This window comes from Chlorocebus sabaeus, chromosome 20 (assembly GCF_047675955.1).
Source record: "Chlorocebus sabaeus isolate Y175 chromosome 20, mChlSab1.0.hap1, whole genome shotgun sequence".
NCBI lineage: Eukaryota > Metazoa > Chordata > Mammalia > Primates > Cercopithecidae > Chlorocebus > Chlorocebus sabaeus.
Window position 1 is genome coordinate 55,001,251 of NC_132923.1, and position 25,086 is coordinate 55,026,336.

General features: G+C 35.0%; 1 protein-coding gene across 27 annotated transcripts in view; it reads right to left on the reverse strand.

Moving 5' to 3' along the window:
* Nucleotides 1–25,086, reverse strand: part of ADGRL2 (adhesion G protein-coupled receptor L2) — a 694,457-nt gene that overhangs the window by 149,539 nt on the left and 519,832 nt on the right. For 26 of the 27 annotated variants that reach the window (XM_073007173.1, XM_073007178.1, XM_073007179.1 and 23 more), the window contains one exon: nucleotides 10,099–10,271. In XM_073007173.1, coding sequence (XP_072863274.1) covers nucleotides 10,099–10,171 — 73 coding nt within the window. In that variant the 5' untranslated portion in view covers nucleotides 10,172–10,271. Of the gene's footprint in view, nucleotides 1–10,098; nucleotides 10,272–14,574; nucleotides 14,639–25,086 lie in introns of those variants that run through there. The other variant, XM_073007175.1, reaches the window with a different exon arrangement.

Below are 25,086 nucleotides of genomic sequence, written 5' to 3' on the forward strand. Positions count from 1 at the left end.
AGACTAAACATTTTAATAACCAAAACTCCCTAATACAGACGTTCTCTCACAGAGCAGCAACCTCAACATCACCTGGGAGCTTATTAGAAATGCAGACTCAGAAGGTCCATCCCAGATTACTGAAGCAAAAATCTACATTTTAACAAGATCTCTGAGTGATTTATATGCACATTAAGTTTTGAGGGGCACTGTTCTAGATAAAGAAGATGTTTAAAGTACAGCATGACCTCTGTCATCTTTCTTCTGCGGCTGTACACATCTCTTCCTGAATCTTCCTTCTCTCTGGATACTAATATACAGTCTTTCCTTCCCTAAATGAGCCTTCCTACCAGTGCAGTGGGTTCCATTTCCCTTCCTTCCACTTGGAGAAATGTTCAGATATTCAGCATATCTATCAAAAGCAACCAAACAAGAAAACTGTAAAAAAAAAGTAAAATAAAATAAAATAAAAATAAAAAACTTTCCTTAAACAAGGAAATAAACTTAACCTACACACCTGTCTCCTTATCAACTTTTTAAAAAGCCTGTCAACATCACCTCATCACAGCATTCTACCATATAAAAGTGGCCTCTTAAAATCCAACAGGCTTTCTATTGTAATGCGTAACTAAAATAAGGAAGTATCTGACTTGTATTATCCTACTATATTGCCTCTAACCAAAGCCTGAACTTAACATAGGCATAACTACCACCTGGCTTAGATTTTAGTACTATAAAGAGAAAAATATGAATCAGTAAGGGAAAAGAGAACTAATTAATGATTAATACACACACACAAACACACAACAATTAGATACAAAGAGATGGGTACAGGAATAGTAAGACACACCCTGTAAATATGCAACAAAATGAGAATTTTACTTGGATCCCTTTTTTAGATTAAATCCCTGTGCAAAACTTAACCAGGCTCCATATGAATCCCTCTTTTTTTTTCCAGGAAATTCTTTATGTTTCTTGAAACTCCAAAATTCCTAAAATGCAGAACTTTATCGTCATGGTGGGATATTTTAATCTGTCTCTACAGTCATGTTTTTGCTTCTCTCGGCTGTTTAACGACAAGATAAAAACTCTTAAAAATAAATTTTATTAAATACATTTGAGATACAAAAATCATTTAAGTAGAGAAGACCACTGATATATTACTGAAATCAGAACAGTGACATTTTCATTCATAATTCAATCTGTATAGATATAAATAGTGTTTATTTCTACTCTTTTTACTTTTGTTTTTGTTTTTTCAACTACCATCTATCATCCATTTTTAATTTGGCTATGTTCCAACTTCAACTACTTTGTTGGTTAAAATTTAATTCTTACTAGTTGGTTTAATATTAGTTCACTTCATTTTAAATTAACTGATCAAATACCTTAGATTTCACCGTATAAAAACATTAATTCATGATGGATTAAAAATTTAAATAAAAAATATTTAAGAGCTACAGGGAAATGCAAGTGAATAAATATTTAATTGAGATCAAGATATACATTTTTAAGCATAAAAATAATGGAAGATCTCACAAAAGAAAATAGCTATATAACAAAAAGGAAAGAAGAAAGAAGGGTGCAATAATGCAAATGTAACAGTATCCTGACAATTGTTAAATCTGTGATTAGTGTTATACTACAAATTTCTCTCTTCTGTTTGAAGTTTTCATTAAAAATTTAAACACTGTAAATTAAACTAAAAGGCAAACAAATAGGTTTTCATAATAAAAATGAAAAAAGGGGGTATCAATAAATTTTAAAAAAATAAGAAAAGTATTAGCAATACAAAAAGCTGGCAAAAACAGTGAACAAAATGTTCATATCAAAATGACAACTGACCAATAAATAAATGTACAAAAAATGTTTTTGTCCTCAGAAGTATCCCCCAAATTACAAATTTAATTTATAATCAGATACCCTTTTTTACAAATCAAAGTGTTAATTCTTTTTAAAATTTAAAATCATTGCTGGTAAAGTACATGGATTTACATACTGGTCATCAATGTGTGAACACAGGCTTAACCCTTCAAAAAAGCCAGTTTGAAAGATGTCTATACCTCCAGTCAAATTATCAGAATTCTAGAATTTTAGCCTCAGGAAATAACCAGTTGTGAAAGAAAAATAATTATATAGATACATATTTTTACTTATACTTGAAAAAACTTAAGTACAAATGGCTGGCAAGTAGAAAAGGAGGATTAAATAATTTGTATTAAATTTGTATAATTAAATAATGAATTATAATGCAGCTGTTAACACTCATTATCTAAATATATAATGGCACGGTAATACTGTTTCTGGTAATTAAAAGTGAAAATATGAATATAAGAGTGTATGTAGATGAATAACCTAATTTTGTATTTATACATAATTTGGCTTTATCCATATGAAGTATGTGTACAGGTGGAAAAACAGAAAAGAAATGTGCTGTGGCATAACAAAGTCATAGAATTATGAACCTTCTAAAAGTTTTATCTTAATTTTTTTAATTTTCTCTTTTCTCATGAAGATGTATACATTCAAAATCAGAAGAAAAAAGTACTTTTAAGAAAAATAAGCCCTCAAAGCAAGAATTACGGCAGACATAAAAGTCAAACTCAGGAGAGTCCCATGCTGATAAGAAGAGATTATAAATGTTGTTTCTGCTTCCTGAAGTGCTGATACGTATTCCCTTCTCAGCTTTACATTTTAGCCAAGAGATCCCAAGGCTGGGACTAGGTATTCTCCTGGAATCACTTCTGTCAAGTTGACAAAAGGAGTTCAGGAACAAGGTTGAAAGATGCCATGAGATATTCACTAATCCACATTGATGTCTAATATGTGTAGCCTGTACGGCTGTCATATGTCACTCTTTGTCTTGCAGAGGAGAGGAAAAGAAAATAAAGAGTACCATGGGGTACCAAGCATATGTTTTAGTAAGACACTCCCTTAGTAATAAAGCAGATAAATCAGTTTTTTGAGACACAGCACGTTCTACAATAGTCTTCAGATGTGTTCTTCAGATGTGTTCAATCACTTGTATTATCTTATTCTCTAATATCACAAGCTATAGTATATTAAAAAATTAAAAAGTGTATTAACTCAAAACTTGAAGAGCTTCATCAATGCTGAAATTAATGGGTAAGGAGAAATTAACAGAATTACAGTTCCACAAAATTAAGGTGCTTTACATGCTTCCTGTGCTTTTAATTAAACTACCTGTAATACACTATAGATTCTTTCAAAGTATAACAATAACTGTAAATGCCTAATATGCATGTAAAATCAGTATTTCTAAAATTTACTCTAATATGGACGAGCTAATAACCTCTTTACTTTCAGCAAATTATTATTTAAAAACAAATTTATTTACTAAATATTTGATATGGTCTTTTCTGTCAGAAAAATAGAGGTTTACAGAAATTAAACAGTCACATAATATAACATTCTTGAGGTCTGCAGTGTGACTGTTGTGAATGACATACATATTTGCAACACTTTTTCCACCAGCAACAGACCTATTGGTGAATCAACACAAATTGTGGATAAACAAACTTTTTCCACAAATGAAAAAGAGGCAAAAGAAGATGGAATCAAGAAGAAAGCATGAGGAAAAGTGGGAAGAAAAAAAATCGACAGTCAAGCACTTGAACTTTATCTTCATTTATGAAACATGGCATATTCGGACACTAAATATTGGTATATAAGATGATCAAAGTATAATTCAAATTAACTTTTGAAAAGATCCCGATGTATCCGATTAAGTTTAATTTTATTTTCGGCAACTTTGAGTCATATTTGGAACATATTTACCTTCATCTTGAATGCTGATAGTAATACTATAATAATTTGATTTTTCCAAGAGAAGAAATAACATCGTACAATTAACTGAATTATCGCTACCTCTGGAGAAGAAAGCTGCTGCAATCAAATTACAATATACTTATGAAACAAAATAATATCTAAAGTGTCGTAAGAGCAATACAGTTAAGTATTTTCTTAAATAAAATCACTTTTTTGGCCGAGCGTGGTAGTTCACACCTGTAATTCCAGCACTTTGTGAGGCCAGGGCAGGTGGATCACAAGGTCAGGAGTTCAAGACCAGCCTGACCAATATGGCAAAACCCCGTCTTTACTAAAAATACAAAAATTAGCCAGGCGTGGTGGTGGGTGCCTGTAGTCCCAGTTAGTTGGGAGGCTGAGGCAGGAGAATCATCTGAACCCAGGAGGCCGAGGTTGCAGCGAGCTGAGATTGTGCCACTGCACTCCATCCTGAGCAACAGAGCAAGACACTGTCTCAAAAATAATAATAATAATAATAGTAATTGTTTAAAAATTCATTGTTTTAGATGGATGTTAATTTACATAATTTGTGAATTTAAAAAATAGTTACATTTGCTATGTAGCAAGCACAGGTACACAATTCCTATTAATTTAATGGGAGTTGTGACTCCCATTAGGTTTACAGCCAAATCCCCAAGTACCTTGCTGAAGATTTACCTCCTAGATGTCAACTAATCAGATATACTGAAATGAACAAAAGTAGTCAATTTTGTTAGATTGGGAAATCTGAAGTCTCCACAGTAAGTCAAATCAGTGTTATCATAGCATTGGCCATGTAGTTATTCTCAACAAGAAAAGAACCAGGGTATTAGAGTGAAAAGAGATAAATTGAAACAAGAGTTTTAAGAGCTCTACTAAATGGAGCATTTATTCCTAAGAGGAAAAATATGTTTTTTTCCAATTTGGTGTAAATTTTTCAAAATTTTTTTCTGAGTATACTGTTGAAAAGAGCAAAAAAGGCTGGGTGCGGTGGCTCATGCCTGTAATCCCAGTCTTTTGGAAGGCCAAGGTGGGTGGATCACAAGGTCAAGAGTTAGAGACCAGCCTGGCCAATATGGTGAAACCCCATCTCTACTAAAAATACAAAAGTTAGCCGGATATGGTGACAGATGACTGTAATCCCAGTTACTTGGGAGGCTGAAGTAGGAGAATCCCTTGAACCCTGGAGGTGGAGGTTGCAGTGAGCTGAGATCACGCCATTGCACTCCAGCGTGGGAGACAAAGCGAGACTCCCATCTCAAAAAAAATAAATAAATAAAAGCGGGAAAAAAAAATCCTTTTCTGAAGACTAAAATTATTCCCAAGAAGCCCAATCAGGGGAATAAAGAACAATCTGCAAAGAAATAGCCACTAGCTCCCAAGAAACAACTGGTTACTAACTTCTGAATCATGATCAATCAACTCATAATTTTTTTCCAAAAATACTTTTGAAAAAGTTGGACCATGTCTATACCCATACACCCATACCCTCACCACAACCACCCCCCCACACATACAATATGCAGTGGCTCTTATAGTATGATGCTGAGCAACACCATCAGCATCACCCTGCAATTTGTCAGAAACGCTAACTAATGATTGGGCCCCACCACAGATCTTCCAGGTGATTCTGTTGTTTCATATGACACTTCCAGCTACAAGAATTTCCTGACATACATCCAACCATCCAACTACCACTCATCCCAATGCCTCTGTGAATATCATTATTATGGCACTTTACCACACTCCTATTACAACTGCTCATTGTCTTTTCCCTCATTACACAGACTATGAACCTCTTCAAAGATTTATTCTGTTTATGTGACAGCTATGGATTGAGTGCTTACTCTAAGCCAGACATTGTTCGGGGACTTGAAGACATCAATGAACAACAACAAAATATCCCTGCCCTTGTGAAACTAGCATACTGCATGTTGTGTGTGTGTGTGTGTGTGTGTGCACGCACATATATACACAAGAATGTGTGTATATATATATACACAGATTTTGTTATATGCGTGTGTAAATCAAAGAATGAAAGAAAAAAGGAGGAATGAATACAGTAGTCTGAATTATATCAATCTTTCTTACATTTAACTTTGGAGAATAAAGTTACTAATCGTTCCACCAAATTCAGCCCATTCTGAAGGAAATATCTATATGCCAGGAACAGTTTTCACTATTTCATATTTAACCCCTAAATCTGCCTTTTTTTCTTCTACCCAAATAGTGAAAAGACCCTATAGACACATATTTTTAGAGAGATAACATTAACTCAAGTCATTATAAAATGTACTTAGAGAACTTAAAAGTACAGTAAAAACTGGCAAGAAACTATTTCTACAACTATGTTTACCATATTTTCTTGATTTATATAAAATAAATACATAAAGCTACTTGTGGCATCTCTCACATTTATACCTGGCGTAACATTTTTCTTTGAAATAAGGATAAGCAACAAGGTAATTTCAGGTAATTAAGTAAAACTTTGACTAATAAAATCTAATTACATATTCATTGCATAAAGAATTCAACCTGAAATCCATATTACTGATTTTGCTGAAGGAGTACTATTATTTGTAACTTGTCACTTGAGCAAGCCTTCATGTGTCTAACTTATGCTTGCCAAGGCTCCATTATACAGCATAATTTAATTCTCTAGGACACAAAAATTCAATTTACTTTCTACTTACTGATACGTGATTCCACAGTGGGTACTATGCTTATAAAAACTGGCCAAAAGAATCAAAGCACACCAGTCTCTCAACAAAACTGACTTTTAAAGAATCTGAGATTAGTTCTCTAGAAATAAAATCAATTATAAGAAAAATTTACAAAATATTTTGAAAGTTTGGTCTGTATAAAATCATTTTTATTTGGAAATTCTAAATATAACTTTCCCCAAAATACGTTGTAGGAAAAGCTTAGAGAATATGTAAAATATTAATCCTATTTTACAGAAACAGGTAAATTTTAATGGATAAGACTTGATTCAAGATAGAGATAGGTAGATGTTAACAATTAAACCTTTGTATAATTAGCTTTTACCATGTTCAAACTTTAAAAATGCTTAGTGATCTGCCCTTTTATGTGTACACAAAATATGACATTTATAACGTTTGCCTGAACACAGAGTAAGTCCTTATGAATTTGGAAATGTATATCTCACTATGTACAGATGTAAAGCAAATCCAAAATTATGTGAAGCCTTTAAAATCATGTACCAAGGTAAAATACAACTGTAACAGGAGGAAAAAAAAGATCCAAAAAGAAATGCATAACCCATGGCTATTCTACGACATACATGCTTGTTTTTTAAACAAAATCTTAATTAGCTGCCATTACTTAAAAATCCTAATGTTTGATTTCTACTGCAAGGCAGAAGACTGGAAAAACCAAGCTAAATACTGGAATGGTAATCACAGGTCCTCTGACAAGCACTTTCTTATCTGACCTCAAGTCCGCTGCCCTCAAGGCACCAACAGGTATTTAAGGTTTCAATCCCTGCACAAGACCATGAGCTTCTCAAGAGTAAAAACTTCACACATTTACAGCACCACAACTGCAAAATCATGGAACTGACCCAAATGCCCATCAATCAACGAGTGGATAAAGGAACTGTGGTGTGTGTGTGTGTATACATATGTGATGGACTACTACTCAGCCATAAAAAGGAACGAACTGACAGCATTTGCAGTCAGCTGGATCAGACTGGAGACTATTATTCTAAGTGAAGTAACTCAGGAATGGAAAACCAAACATCCTATGTTCTCACTGATATGTAGGAGCTAAGCTATGAGGACACAAAGGCATAAGAATGATACAATGGACTTTGGGGACTTGGGGGGAAGAGTGGGAGCGAGGTGAGAAATAAAAGACAACATATATGGTGCAGTGTATACTGCTCGGGCGATGGGTGCACCAGGATCTCAAAAATCACCACTAAAGAATTTACTCATGTAACCAAATACTACCTGTGCCCCAATAACTTATGGGAAAATAAAAAATAAAATAAAACAAACAAAAAAAGAACCGTGCCGAATGCATTATTTTTCCTTGTGTATTTCTGAATCCAAAGCATGCAGCTCAATTTAATCACTCAATAAATGAGGAAAGAGGGAAGAAATCACTCAGGAAAACTTAACTGAGTTTACCTGCAAGAACCTAGAAACTGGTACAAAAAGAACTAAACTCCGTAAGATGTTAAAAGGTTACAATCATGTAAGGGCCTAAAAGAAATTTATCTGCCTTCCTATGCCTTCTTACCTAACGTTGATTGGCTTTCTCTATAGATGTTCACAGAGCATTATCTGCTTTCTGGCAATAAACGACTATCATGTCATGTAAGACTTTCTCTTTCTAAAACAAACCCATGCGATACTGGATCAATGTTCTAACAGTGTGTATTAACTGTGTATACTCTTACAATTAGCAGTATGGGTTCGTCCCAGGTTCTTTTTACCCGTAGGAGGGAAGTGCTTCAGTAGCAATACCCCCTGGCCTGATGTGCCAAAAATGAAATTTCTCCTAACAGCAGATATGAATCCTGACCTGACAGATGACACTGAAAATAAAGCTGCAGTATCTCATGAAAAAAGTCTGTTTGCTAGCCCCCCACTGAGTTAAGCTACTGTGCAAGCAAAGTGGTCTCTAACTTGATTAGAAATTTTTTCATTATGTGGACTAATGAGCCATTGGTCCACACCTGGAATCTTTTTAAAATGTATAAAAAGCATTCAAACATAACGGCAGGAATTCAGGTTAGGTTTTTTCCCGCCAAAAATGAGATGCAAAATCATCAGCCTACATACAAGATTTTCACAACAATCCAAGCCAGAAATTTATATTATTAAACACAATTCCTGTTCACTGTTTATCATGATAGTATTATTCATTCAGAGAGATTACATATGTTAGATACAATGCATCTTCAGTTCTAAAGCAAAGAGCAATGTCATCTGAAAATAAAATATTAACCCAAAGATTGTAACTTCCAAGTGTGACTTAAACCCAAGTGAACACTATTTACTTTCTGAATACAGAAATTCTTACTTTAAGTATTTCTAAATTTGTTATTTATTTAAATTATATTACATTATATCAATATACTGAAGGTAGGGGACTAGAGGGACAAGGAGAACATGATAAAATGTAACTCTGGAACAAGCAATTCAAGTAAAATTCTTTCAGCAAAATTAAAATGTTATTTTGAAGCTTATTACAGAGACAATGGAATAATACGCTTCTATTAGTTGACAGTATGTCCCTTCTCCACCTATCATTTTAATAATAGGTATAAGTAAGATCACTTAAAAGTATATATAAAATCAATTTTTTAATTCTTAAACATTTTTTCAAGAATATTTAATTGCAATTTTTTAATCCATTATATTTTATATGCATTTCTCAGAGATTTTATACCCTTCACAAACTTTACAAGATTAATACATTTCATGCCAATAACTGCCACTATCAACTAGCTATAAAATTTATACATCTTAGCTCCATATTAACTTCTAGCCTGCTCTAAAAAACACCTGCATGTGTGTTATTTTCATATGGAAATAATATTTAAGACTAAGAAAACAACGGATACCAGAAATCTATATAGTAGTTAATAAATGATGGTTCCAATTATTTCATTAGGCTTCAAAAGTGTATTAATTTCTTTAAAAATCAGGTCTTGAAAAATACACTCATTACTATTCCTAGATTTATAAAAATGTTTAATGCAATAGTGCTTAAGAAAAAGTCCACATCTACTTTTAAGTACAAATAAATAATTATTATATTTCTGCAAATTTAACATTACAAAGCATATACATATACACACATATATATATAGCTAAAGATATAAACATAAAAAGATGAACTAGTATTAAAAAGTAACTTTTCATAAAAGATTACAAATTTTAACTTAGGAATTTTAGAATTATGCCCACACTTAAGCAAATGTAACTAAAGATGAAAGAGTTTCCACAAAATACTTTCCATTTTACTAAAATAAATGTAGTGAATAAATGCAAAATGTATACCAAAACAGAGCTTTTATTTAGTTCCCTCGGGATTATTTAGAATGGTTATATTTCATAAATGTATGTAAAATATAAACTCACATATCTAGCACTTTCTATATCGTATCTGTGTTATCAAAAGAACTTGACCACCTAATAAAGAATTCAATATTCAGGAAATCATTTTAATGACTATTTTTAAAATAATAAATGAATATTCTAGGCACTTCCATATAAAGAAGATTATATAGTTCAAGTTCTTCTGGATTTAAAAAACAAAATGTAAACTGGATCTTACCTTCTGTATTCGGTAAGAAGCTGATTACAATGATAAACCACAGACTTCGCATTCTGCAACCAGAAGACACCATTATTGATCTCTTTAAATATTTTCTTTGTATTCCTTAATGAATCTAGTTATAAATGCCCAGCTTCATCAAAACCAGCAGTCTGCATCATTGATCTTCATATCTGAAAAACAAACAAATCCATCATTTACTCTATGGTCTTTCTACATCACAAAAAATTGCAGAAATGACAATTCTCTCTCTCCGTTCCTCCCTCTCTCTCCTGAATATAAAAGATATTTTGATTCTATGTCCACTTTGGAAGCCGCTCCTATACACTGGATATCTGGATCTTACATTCTGAAAACAGTCAAAGCCCAAAAAGGTTGACTGCCTTTTTGGCAAGTCAAATTGCCAAAATTTCTACATGGCAAAATAATGCCATATACAAAGGGATTCTGGAAATGCCACATTCCTAATCACCAGATCAAACTTATTTCCTTGACTGCTAGGTTTTCATAGCCCCTATGGATCCAGTTCTCCAAACTGGAGAGTACAAAAACTTCAGGAGTATGACTTAGTGTTTCTCGGCTTCTAGGATCACATGAGACCAGGTCATTTGCTGGGTTCTGTCCAAGTGTTTTACTTCTTTCTGAGCTTGTGTGAGGAATCACAGCAAACATTAGCCTTATAATACACATAAAATGAAGGCATTTCCCAAATATATCCAGCCTCCTCATTTAGCCTCTGAGGGAAAGGAAATTACAAACTTTTCTGTTAAAGGAACATCTTACAGTTTCTACATGTTCGTTTCCTATTATTTTCTTCGAAGTAATACTCTTACACAAAGTTTTCTCCAGTCATTCTTAACCTCCTGCAACTACAGAGTTCTATAAAGTGCAGAAGTGAGGGAATTCTTCTCTCCCTTACTGAAGTTATATATATATAACTCAGTAAAACAAACTCATTACATCACTTCGATGCTGTCACTAAACCATAGAGAAAATTTAGAAAACAAAACTTTCCTGATAACTTTTGAGTTCTTTTTTTTTTTTTTTTTTTTTTTTTTTGAGGCGGAGTTTCGCTCTGTCGCCCAGGCTGGAGTGCAGTGGCCGGATCTCAGCTCACTGCAAGCTCCGCCTCCCGGGTTCACGCCATTCTCCTGCCTCAGCCTCCCGAGTAGCTGGGACTACAGGCGCCCGCCACCTCGCCCGGCTAGATTTTTGTATTTTTTAGTAGAGACGGGGTTTCACCGGGTTAGCCAGGATGGTCTTGATCTCCTGACCTCGTGATCCGCCCGTCTCGGCCTCCCAAAGTGCTGGGATTACAGGCTTGAGCCACCGCGCCCGGCCAACTTTTGAGTTCTTAAACATTATCTGACCTACTACGCATTTACTACATGCTTCATATAGCATATCATACAAGATGCTATTAGCAGTACACTACATTTTACTATCAGTTCATTATAATGTAACCTGAATGAAAAAGTAGGCAGATGCTAAACGGTTTGAAACACTTATTACCTATAAAGGTAATATCTTGCTTTATTAAGAACACAACAAAAATAATGTAAGAAATTAATCTGAAATCATTCAGGCCCATAGTTTCAGAGATGTAAATGCTTTCCTAAGGATCCTGCTATGAATTGGTCCAAGTTTTAGGTCTCTCTGAAAGCACTGAAGACACAGGGGAGGGGGGCATCACCAACATCAGTAGTATACCATTTAAGAACACCTCAGATGCTTATCTGTCCAAAGAAACAAAGGAAAATGCAAACTTCCTCAAAAAGAAGAATGATGTATCCAAAATTAATCTGATGGAGACACATGGCACACATCCCTGCAAAACTAGCTGGCTGGCTCTATACATTTTTCACTCTGAGCTCCCATAGACTATTCAAAAGTAACCAAAACCAAAAGTGAACCTGCAGTTTGCAACTGCTGTAGCAATGTGCCTGTCTTAAAACTGAAAGTTATTCTATGTAAAGCATTTTAAAAAATCAGATAATCTCATGGCTTGTCACATTCAAAAGGCCATCAATGAACAATTCCTTATATCCTTACAGTCTGTTCAATGATCTGATCAGCAATCAGAATAATTTAGATGAAGTGCATTACTGCTATAAGTAAAATAAAGTCAGCCTTTGGACCACTCTAGATTCCAAGCAAAGAATTTTTACTGTCCAAATTTTCATTGTTTGATTTCAATGAGCTAGTGCATACAGGCAGCTTGCCCACATGCTCAACTCTTGCACACGTTTCCACTTTCTTAAAGTGATCCAAGATCAGTCTGTCTTCAGTCATCCACTACTCAAAAGAGCCCTTGTTTGTGGGAAGGAGGAGGAAGGAAGAAATCAGGGACTGATGACTGCCTTGTAGGAAACAGCTGCCAAGATAGGAAAACCTCTGTTAGTGAAGGGAAAAAGGAGGAGGAAACCACACAATCAAGACCTCTATTGTGGTCTCTGGCCAGGAAAGAATACCTCATGAAAATTTTTATATACTAAAAATTCAGTGTATTCTGACAGTTTGAGAATGTGAAACACAATTTTAAAAGTACGTATCATTCAATTATGAGACAGTGTAAGTGGTTGTTTCAGACAAATGGAAATAGGTTCTAGAATGTATAAAATCATGGCATCTTTTATGAAAATAAAGCTTAAGTCAATCTGCCTGTGTAATGAATAAGTAAAAAGAGTATCAAATTTATTTTTATCATTCTACAACCTGTGCCCAATCACTTTTACATCAAATAAAATTATTTCCAAAACCTCAAGCTTTAAGTGCAATTTGGAAACTAAATCAAACGATTTTATTGCTGTGACCCAAGTTTTAAACAACCTTTCATTAAACAAGTGTTAATGAAAGTTGAAATACCTAACAAACCACAATCAGCTAAGAATAGAACGAATAAATAATCAAATATGATGACACTAATCCCAAGAAGGCATTCCTTCTAAATCATATTGGAGCCAAACCACTGGCATAGATACAGCTAATATTTGTCCTTCAAATTCTGTAACTGCAAAAAACCCAATAACAGCATTTCACAAAGCAAAACAAAAACAAGTAACAAAACCAGAAAAGGTCTATTAAATTTCCTTTTAACAAACAGAAAAGATTACTTCAAATGATTCCCACATTAATAACTTTCTTTTGAGTTTTAGAAAACCTTTTTCCAAGAACATCAAAGAGCTTAGGATGAAGTGGGGGAGGAACTGGGAGAGTAGAGGTGTAGTGCTTGCTAAGTAATGGTTCATTTCTTAGTAAAACAGGATACCACAGATTTCTACTTAAACTATAAATGACTATGACTGTCAAAAATCCAAACCACTTCTAACGTACAACCTACTCCCACCTCTGCTTTTTCCTTATCCTTCAAATAAGATTCAAACAATTTCATTCTAACCTTGTTCCTATAAACCACAAGCCATTGTCTACCAAACCTCTGTCATTTTTTAAAATCTAAGTATCCTATTACTCTGTCATGTAAAAAGTCAGCTAATGCATCATTACTACCAAACCTTCCAAAGCTGAGCAGTGACTTCCAGGAATATGCTTCAGCTGTGTATATCCCAACAGACCTCAATGTTTTATACACTACTTGCAATGTACAGTCAGCTGTAGTCTGCTTCCATTTATTAGCTGCATTAAATATCCTGTGCAGTGTGTCCTTAAAAGGACAACACTGTTAACTAATTTTAAGCCACATATTTACACTACACTACCAGGAAATCACATCTAGCCTTATTATGTGATGAAGCTTATTTAACAAATATAGAAAAAATAAAATGTTTATTGATAAGCATCATTGAAAGAAATAGAGTATAACACATTTCAAATTAATAAGGGCAAAAGAAAATTAAACTACAATTTTCTAAAACTGGTTAACTAATGTTGATATTCTACTAGGAGCAAAGCCACCAAAAGGAGTGCTATCTAAAGCTTTATTTTTGGTTTCTACTCATGTACAGTGAACTACTGCAAACACTGGGTATTAAGCCCAAAACAATTATAAGCACCAAGAGAACAGGAAAAGAAAAGAGCCAGCTAAGCATGAGAACTACCAGTCACCCATCCTTGTTATTATGCACTAATGCTGTGTAAAATGAAACATTAATGTTTTAGGTAAGCCTAAATTCTATGTACTAAATATATGTCAACTCTAAATGAAAACTGAAGCCAGCTTTACAAAATCAGTCTCTGATCTTATTTGCATCATAAAATTATAATCATTATGAGACAGAATTTACTAACAAAAGTCACTTTTCTATATTTTACCAAAACAAACAAACACAAAAAAGGATGATACTAACCCAACCCTGCCTTTTCATTTTCTATGCAAAGGCTTACAAAATAAAAAATAAATTACAGTTTTATTTCACTTTAGCTGAACCTCAATCAGGTTATTCACTTTTCAGAAATATTTTATGTGTAATCTTTACAGACTAGATTTCCCCTTCTTAACATCAGAGAACACATCATTACCCCTGGGAGTTTTCCTTCAGTTAGTCAGCTAATCAGAAAGGCTCTTAGAAGCTTCAGATATTCAGCATTCTTTGGGGTTTGAGTTTATTTTCTTTCCTTCATCAGGATAAGGTTGGAGCTGGCAATGCTCATAGAGATTTTAGAACCACGTGGCCAGCCACTAGTCACTACCCTCTTTCTCCATCTTCTTTCTGCAGGCACGGCTATCAACTCTAGAAGACATTAATTAAACTATTTATACAAAAGTCCCCTTAATATTCATCATTGGTCTCACCCTTTACTAAAATTTCTTCGTTTCAGACATAGTAGACACTCAGGAAATATTTCTAGTCATAGTACTTGTAATTCAACTCAAAAAAAAAAAATGCATGAGGACTCTAGACTATTAGAAAGTTCAGGCCAGGCGCGGTGGCTCACTCCTGTAATCCCAGCATTTTGGGAGGCCAAGGTGGGCAGATCATAAGGTCAAGAGTTCGAGACCAGCCTGACCAACATGGTGAAACGCCGTCTCTACTAATAATACACAAAAAATTAGCTGGGCGTGGTGGTGCGTGCCTGTAATCCCAGCTACTCAGGAGGCTGAGGCAGGAGAATTGCTTGAACCCAGGGGGTGGAGGTTGCAGTGAGACTGGGTGACACAGAGAGACTCCATATCAAAAACAAAAAAAAAAAAAAAGAAAAAAAAAGTTCAGAGGCAATACAATGTCTTTTAAAATTGGAGAGGACTGCCATCTAAAAAATAACTTTTTCTTTCCCCCAAATTGGGAAAAAGCTAACTTCTGTGTTGTCTGAAATACTGTATCAGAAACATATCACTAATCCTTACCAAAAAGGCAGGATCAGTATTATAAAGGTCAGAAATCTGAGGCTCAGAATGGTAAAATAACTCAAACGAAATTACCCAGCTAATAAGTAGCAGAGCTTAGATCCCAATCAAGGCTAACTAGAAAGCCATTCTTTCCACTATTCACCAAATTATTCCTTCAACAAATATTTACTGAGCACCTATTACATATGTTGTGTACTGAGGAAAAAAAGAAACAAAATTTCTCATCCACAGGGAGATTACACCATAGTTTAAAAATAACTCATCCTAATAAAAAGTCGTAACTGCCTTGCACACAGTTAGGCTCCCAAAAAAATTACAGCTAAACTAGACAGATAACAGTGTGCTTACTCTTTCATGTAATTTTCCCAACAACCTTAAGAAATATATATTACCTCCATTTTATCTTAGCAGAAAACTTAACCTACTCAAGGACAGTAAGGAAGCAGAAAGGCTGAGAAATAAGCCTATGGTCTAAAATCACTACTAATTATGTAGACCAGATAAACTTATTTTACTGTCTTTTCCTTTTGAATAAAAAAATGAATACAGAACAAAATCATCTTGTTCTGAAAGTGAGGAAATACCACAAGAATAATGAGTTGATTTTCAAAATGTTTACATGAGCAAAACATCCCTTAGGTAATAACAGCTAAATATTAACTTAATTTTTACTATTTCCAGTTGAGCTATCTTAATTTACTCATTACTAAAGTGCCTAAATTATACGTTATAAGTTACTCTACACATTACTCTACACTGATAAATTTTATCAACCAAACTACTAGAGAAGTTGCTCATAGTAAGTCAAAAAATAAATATATAAATATTTCCTCCAATATAACTAGCAATGCATCTTTAATAGTCATGGAACAAATGTTTTAATATTAACATCTATAAGATTATGGACTAATCATCATTTGGGCAAGAATAACAGAAAAAACTCAACGTGGCTCACCCGTAAGATGCAATCTTATGTTTGGCTCACTGCACTGGATCCTTTGTCCATAAATCACTGTTACTAACCATTCCCTGAATCAATATTCAAATTCCCTCTTGGTCTATATATACAACCACTAAATGAAACAATAATGACCCAGGATCTGTCATATATTAGATCATCAATATCACCGTCAGAGGTTTCTTAGAGGTAATGAGGTAATCTGAGTAAAATGTGCCAAATGATCTTAAAAACAAACACGAAAAATTGGCTGGGCGAGGTGGCTCACACCTGTAAATCCCAGCACTTTGGGAGGCAGAGGTGGGTGGATCACCTGAGGTCAGGAGTACGAGACCAGCCTGGCCAACGTGGCGAAACCCCATCTCTACTAAAATACAAAAATTAGCTAGGCCTGGTGGCGCATGCCTGTAATCCCAGCTAGTCAGGAGGCTGAGGGAGGAGAATCGCTTGAACCCGGGAGGTGGAGGCAGCAGTGAGCCGAGATCGTACCATTGCACTCCAGCTCTGGAGACAGAGCAAGACCACATCTCAAAAAATAATAATAATTATTATATACATATGTGAAAAATTAACTATAAAGAATAAACAGTAAGAAGCTGAAGGAAGTTTTGTGAAGTGCTATAGCACACTGCCTTTGTAATTAATAAATGATACAATTCATTTGCAAACTACATCAATATAGTGTTATCTAAGCTTACATTTCTTGCCTTTAACATAAAGTGATCACATTAGCACTATAATTTCATGTATGTTCATTCAAGTCAATGAATATCCAGTATTTCCTAGACATTTTTAATGGATATCCAGTGCTAAAATGAGTGTTATTCATTACTTTTTTTACTTTATGTAGTAACTGGTCCTGTGTTAGGTTCTAAAGGTATTATAAAACAGATTAAGATATAGTTGCCGCCTTCGAGAAATTAAAAATCTTATTAGAATTAAATATGCAAGAAAATGACCAAGATCCACAATAAGCATTAAATAATAATTACTAAACCTCCCAAAACTTAATGGTAATAAATGTGATGAGGAGATAAGAGAAGTAACTAACAGAAGTTTCTGAATCTGTGTTTCCTTGAGACGTGTACCTAGATCAATCAGTCATCTTAATGAAGAGGTCAAGATTTGGATCAAGAGCACACTATATAGAATCGTAGCTCAACCTGCCCCTACGAGGACTGCGGTAATTAAGAAGCACCTAGGTCTCAAGTTCAGCAACCATATAAGGGTAGGAAGAGATTATAAATCTATGATTCCATCATTTTCCAATTTTCCCAATGATAAACTCATGGTCCTGATTCTACCTTAAGTAACGTTAAGGAAGCCATCTGGGGGCTTCTGCAATATCTTTAACTAAGGACTTGTTTCTTCTATCAAAATATGTCTCGGCAATTATTCTAATGCACATCTTCAAAAGAAGCAACTATTTCAGAAAATCTTTGTTTTTGAAATCTTACAAATTATTATATTGACAGACAATACAATAAACTGAAACATTTAACTCACATATTTCACACTTTGCCTTCCTGGGAAAACCACAGATAATCAAAATTCAAAACATCAGGGATTTCTTCAAGAAAGAACAAGTTTCTATGCCTTAGCTGGGATTAGTCCCGATTATGCCGAATGTTCCATACCATTTATATCTGTGTCTACAAGTAAAACTCAAAATAAAAGGATTTTCTTGAGTTGTACACAAAAGGAATATACCAATTATTTATAAATACCTAACTTAATTAATAGTACTAAAGATAAAGCTAGAGTCTAAGTGAATGAACAGAATAGATTCTTTGGCTTCCCATGTCAGCCTGAAATTCTGTGTTTGGTGTAGCTGATTCCTCTAAGAATATTAGGAGATTTATCACACCTGTAATCCCAGCACTTTGGGAGGCCGAGGCGGGCGGATTGCCTGAGGTCAGGAGTTCGAGACCAGCCTGGCCAATGTGGTGAAACCCCAACTCTACTAAAAATACAAAAATTAGCCAGGCATGGTGGCAGGTGCCTGTAATCCCAGCTACTCGGGAGGCTGAGGCAGGAGAATCGCTTGAACCCAGGAGGCGGAGGTTGCAGTGAGCCGAGATCGTGCCACTCCACTCCAGCCCGGGTAACAAGAGTGAGACTTCCTCCCAGAAAGAAAGAAAGAAAAAAAAAAAAATTAAGAGATTTACATGAGAAGGTAAGAAAAATATTCATGGACACAACTATTAAGAAACAGTAACAGACTGTGTCATTTTGAATGGCTGTTAGGTATGAAAAAATTAAAAACCAAAACATCTTCCATTAAAAAATTAAAATTTATGTTTTAGTGCTTCTTAACTACTCAAATATGGAGGAGGAGAGGTATGTGGTTTTTAGAAAAGAGCTTTTCAACTTTAAAATATAATTTTATAACCTACTAAAATTTCAAATAACATTAAAGTAGTAATAAAGCAGGGATGTTTAATAAAAAAGAAACATAGGTTATAAAAAGCAGAGAAAAATGACTAGAAGCTTGAATTACTTGCCAAGACTCCTTCATCTGGTAACAGACTAATGTATTTTTGCAATATTTTAATGGTTTTAAAAATGTTTCAATTCAGAAAACTTTCAGGAAAATTATCACTTATTGTTGCTACTCTGCATATAAAGCAAAGCAAAAATCTGCTTAAAAAAAAATCAATGATGACAAAAACTACTGAATCTTCAAATCTCTTGAGCTTAAAATTATAAATTATATTCCATTACATTTGTAAAGATTAGAACCAGCATTTTATGCAGACCAATACTATAGATATCAGATCAGAAGTTAGGTAACTCTTTCTATGGAGGACCAGACAGTAAATATTTTAGGCTTTAAGAGTGATATGGTCTGTGCCATAACTACATATGTCTGCCACTGCAGTGTGAAAGGTGCCACAGACAATGCATACCCCAATGACATTGGCTGTGTGCCAGTACAACTTTACTTACAAAACAGATGGCTAGTCATTGTTTGCCAACTCCTGTTTATAGATGAACAATGCTAAGACCAAGATAACTGGATGCAGTTCAGTCACATAATGAACTAATAACTATTCATGTCTGCCACAATAATCACATCAACTTCAGTCTATTATTTTAAGAAACTAAATGTTAATATAAAGGTAAATTAACCATACTAGAATAAGAAAAATAAAACAAAGTAGCATTATTTACTGATCAAAACAAATTAGAGTTTCAGGCCAGGTGCAGTGGCTCACACCTGTAATCCTAGCACTTTGGGAGTCTGAGGCCGGTGGATTCGCTGAGGTCAGGAGTTTGAGACCAGTCTGGACAACATGGTGAAACCCCAACTCTGCCAAAAATGCAAAATTTAGCCAGACATGGTGGCACCACCTGTAATCCTAGCTAACCTGGAGGTTGAGGCACAAGAAATGCTTGAACTGGGAAGGCTGAGGGTGTAGTGCGCCAAGATTGCACCACTGCAATCCAGCCCAGGTGACGATGAGACGATCTCAAAAAAAAAAAAAAAAAAAATTAGTGTTTTCAGTGTGTGTTAACAGAGCCATATGTACACCTTAGAGTGTTTGGGGGGAAATTCTAGAAAAGAAAACAAAGGACATTACCACAGTAACTTATCTTACTACTTTGTTTGGCATGAGAGTATATAAAACCAACCAAAATATTAAGTAAAGGGAGAATGAAAAGTGATGAGGTCTGGACAAGACCCTTAAGGTATTCTTCCATTATCATGATGGTTTCGAAGAGCTGCTGGTAAAAGTGGCTTCAAACTCTTGAAATTTCTGTCACCATAGCTATTTGCCCATGTGAAATACTGGATATATCCCAGATCCACAATACATTCAACAAGAAAATGTTAAATTCTAATTTGCTAGGTTTCTTGTATAAAGCTAAAAGTTCTACAAGGCCAAAATCACCAATCTTATCCCCAAATAATTATGAAGTCACAGTAAATGCAAACATTTCTTTGAAACATATATTTAGAGCTTTCCAATTCCCTATATGCAGATTCCCCTCAATGAAAATTCCTTGTTATTATTACAGTAAATATTTTTATTTTTCGTAAGTCTACTGCTCCCTAAAATTTAAGTCAAACTGTAACATATCATTCGTAAAAGTAACATTTTTAACCTACAATTAACAAGTATCACATTGAAATAAATCAAGGCTAAATTTTTCTATCAACATTATATATATAAGACAAAAGAGTGGAGAAGGTTACAAATTTTTAATAACATTATATTATGGTAGTAATAATCTAGGTGTTTGACTGGAAGTGGATTACTGTAAATGAAATTTTAAAATGTCCTTTCCATTTTACAGATAACACAAAATGACTTTTTTTCATGTCTCTGGCGATAAGGATAAATTTGCCACACATTTAAATGGTGCCTTCACCCTTCCCACCCTGGCTCATGAATTAATAATTCAGTGACATTAATACAAGAAGATAAATGATAAAAAGGTTAAGGCGCAGGGGCCAACCATACACACATACTTCTTTTAGCACAGTTAATACTTCTCTGCCAAATTATACCTAAAACTTTTTAACGGTTTTCAGTAACGTTTTTACAATCTAAGTTGCAGCTTATGCACACACAATTTCACACAATTCAGGCTTAATAAATCTCCTGCTGGTACCAAACAATCATTCTAGGGGATTAAAGTGCAACATCTGTTAACATTAATAATGTTTTATATAGTCATACGTATTAAAGAAGCCTCTACTCCATTATTAGTCTCCTGACAAACCTTCTAGACCAATATACTAATTTAGCATGAATTTTATATATATTCTTCAATTGCTAACTTACAATAACAAAGAAATGCATTCGTGTGAAATGGTAAAAGAAAATCACATCTACTATGAAATAACAGATTTTCTTTAAACCAAGCTTACTAAATATATATGTGCATGTGTGCATGGATACACACACAGACAAAGAAATTAGCCTGGTCTTCAATAGTTTTGAAACCAAAAATCCTCTGGAGTGTTATTCATCTTAAAGTTTAGGTAAAATACAGCTCTGTCAATACAAAAGATACTTCATTTTAAAGTGGTACACATTCACTGCTCTATTGATTCTTACCCTGAAATACCTTAATCCTCTTCCCATTGCTTTCAGTCCCTATCCTAACATCTTTCTTTCTGAACATCTGCAAAAATCTCAAAGCTGATTTCTCACCTTCCATCCATCTTGCCAGCCTCTAGTAATCTTCCTAATTTCACTCTAAACCATAAATGTGTATAAAACTGGAACAAACTCTAAAAATAATTTTATATGGAAGAACACACCTGGGGTTGTGACTTGACAAAGGTTGATCTCAGAAATGTTTCTAGAATGTCTCCAAAAGTACATGTATTATTATTTCACTCTAACTTAGCACAACAAATCTAGTAATCTAGTATGTCTGGTATTTTGGATTTTTTTTTTTTTTTTTTTTTTTTTTGAGACATGGTCTGGCCAGGCACGGTGGCTCACACCTGTAATCCCAGCACTTTGGGAGGCTGAGGCGGGTGGATCACGAGGTAAAGCAATCGAGACCATCTTGGTCAACATGGTGAAACCCCGTCTCTACTAAAATACAAAAAATGAGTCAGGCATGATGGTGTATGCCTGTAATCTCAGCTACTTGGGAGGCTGAGGCAGGGGAATCGCTTGAACCCGGGAGGCGGAGGTTGCAGTGATATGAGATTGCGCCACTGCACTCCAGCCTGGCAACAGAGCAAGACTCCACCTCAAAAAAAAAAGAGATAGAGTCTTGCTCTGTTGCTCAGCTAAGACTGCAGTGGCATGATCACAGCTCAATGCAGTCTCCAACTCTTAGACCCAAGCAATCCTCCCACATCAGCCTCCTGAGAGTGGGGACCACAGACATATCCACGACACACACACATACACACACAAATATTTATTTATTTGTTTTTGATTTTTAGTACTTCATAGAAACAGGACTCTATGTTGTCCAGGCTTGTCTTGAACTCCTGACCTCAAGCTATCCTCCCGCCTTGGCCTCCCAAACTGCTGGTGTTACAGGCTTGAGCCACTGCGCCCAGCCCTATTGTACCTATTTTAACAGAAAAGTTGCAACTGGGGCTGGAATAAAAGGAGAATGGCAATTGACAACCTAAAAGACAGAGCGAGAAAGAGGAGAATTAAAAAGCAAAACTGGAAACAGAGCCCAAACAGATCAAACTTCAAAAATACTTCAGCCTTCTGTTTCTGTCAAACTTCCTTGCTCAGTAATTCTGAATATACCTCTGAAACTGACTTTTACTCAAGATTTTTTATTCACATAGAAAACATCTTTCCCCTCCACCTAATAAACTTCAGAATAAACTTGATAGTTTAAACACCACCTGTGCCATAAAGCCAACCTGACTGCCTCAAACTGAAAAAAAAACCTGTCCCTCTCTAGATTCTTACTGCCATTATCTGTTGTCATTTGTACAGTAGTTGCTATTGAGTAATCTTGAGTCCTCTTCAATTAAGCTTTTAAACTAGTTTTAAAATGTCTTTTGCAGCCAGGCACGGTGGCTCATGCCTGTAAATCCCAGCAATTTGGGGAACAAAGGCAGGAGGATGGCTTGAGACCAGGAGTTTGAGTCCAGAGTGGGCAATAGAGAGACCTCCATCTCTACAAAAAATAAAAAAATTAGCTGGGCATGGTGGCATGTGCCTGTAGTTCCAGCTTCTTGGGAGGCTGAGATGGAAGGATCGCTTGAGCCCAGGAGATCCAGGCTACAGTGAGCTATGACCAGGTCACTGTACTCCAGCCTGGGCAACAAAAAGAAAGACTTTGTCTATAAATAAATGAATAAATAAAATGTCTTTTGTTGAAATTTTCTACGTTTATCTTTCTTCAAGATAAATCTTTTCAAACCAAGCCTAAAAATTTATTGGGTACATACTTTGTTCAAGGCACTGAGGCTTAACCTGCAAGCAATACAATGATTCAGAAGATACAGAAATGACACAAGTGCACAAATAATGTCACAAATATACGTAATGTAATTAAGAGAGTAAGTGCGCCTTATGGACCATGACTTTTGCTGATCACTTTGTGATTTTCATGACTAGCATAATATCCTGGTGATTAAAAAGATACATCAAATATATTAATAAACTTTCTGGAAAATATTTAATTTTTTGAAAGATTTATTTTAGCAAATATACCTACACTTGAGAAAGACTGTCCTTTCTTTCCTTCCTGGTTTTCTTGTTTAAGTATTATGTAATTCGCTTTTACGTTCTTGGGTCATAGAAGCTTACCTCTTTCTTGGTATAGTTATGCTGTTTCTTCTGCCTGGAATCTCCTCTGCCACTTGTCCCTTGGCTAACTATTGTTCCTTTTCAGTTTGGGTCCATCACTAGACTGTCTAACTGATTGCTTCCCTAAACCTCCACCACACATCAGGAGTACAGTGTCATTTTTGTCCACAGTACAGAGTGCTCACCCCTATCACAAAGTAACATTTTCAAAAGATGGTGAGCTAACTGAACACAGTTATGATGAAAGATGGCTTTCATGTCTATGACTTCAGTGCTACCTTACCAGTGAGTATAACCCATGCACAATGCCTGGCAAAGAGCTAGCACCTAATAAATGTTTTTGATAATAAGAAACATAGGAGGGAGAGAGGGATGGAGGTGGGGGAAAGGAAGGAGGGAGGAAGCCAGGGAGGAAAAGAAAGAGGGAAGCAGGGAGGGAGGGAAGGAGGGAGGAAGGGAGGGAAGGAGGGAGGGACGGAGGAAGGAAGGAAGGAAGGAAGGAAGGAAGGAAGGAAGGAAGGAAGGAAGGAAGGAAGGAAGGAAGGAAGGAAGGAGAGGAAAATGGGAAGGAGAGAGGAAGGGAGGCAGGCATGAATAAATAAACTGACTTATGTAAAGTAACATGAATAGGGGAAAGAATAAAGCAAAGTGGATGGAATTCAGAAACTCGTGTGAACAGAATTTTTTAAAACTGGAAACTTCCATCTTTGCTTGTTGGTGTAAAAAAGTTTAAATTTTTTTAAAAACTGGGAACTCAGAGGCCTCCTAAATAGAGATCTTCAAGATTTTTTTCTATGCAAGACTATATTTTAATTAAACGCTTAATTAAATATTAAAGAGTGTCAATCTATAAGGCAGAAAACAAAAATGACTACTTCTTCCAGAAGTTTAATTTATCATTGTTTGACATACAGAATCTTATCATTTTCATCATTAAACCCCTCAAGAAAGAGTTTTTTAAACCAGAGTCTCCTCATTATAAAAATGAAGAAATAGAAAGGTCCATAATTACTGCAGAAACAAAATCTGCAACTCAAGCCCAAATCCAGTAGAATAATTCCTCCATGAAGTCATCTTTAAAATGCTTAGGAATTTAATAGTATCTACAAAAACAATTTATAATAATTTCAAACTTAACCTCAAAATGTGAAATTATATGAAACGATATTAAATACACTTGCTAATTTTGCTATTAAATAAAAACTGGGTAACCAAGGGTGGTGGCGCAGGCCTGTAGCCCTAGATACTCAAGAGGCAGAGGCGGGAGGATAGCTAGAACCTAGAAGTTTGAGGCTGCAGTGAGCTATGACTGTACCACCGCACTACAGCCTAGATGACCGAGCAAGATCCCATATTAGAAAGAAGTAAAAATAAATAAAATTTTAAAAATAAAAATAAAACCCAGGGATTATATAAATGTACAAACCGGACATTTTCAAAGTACACTAAAAATATTAGAATTTTAATATTAA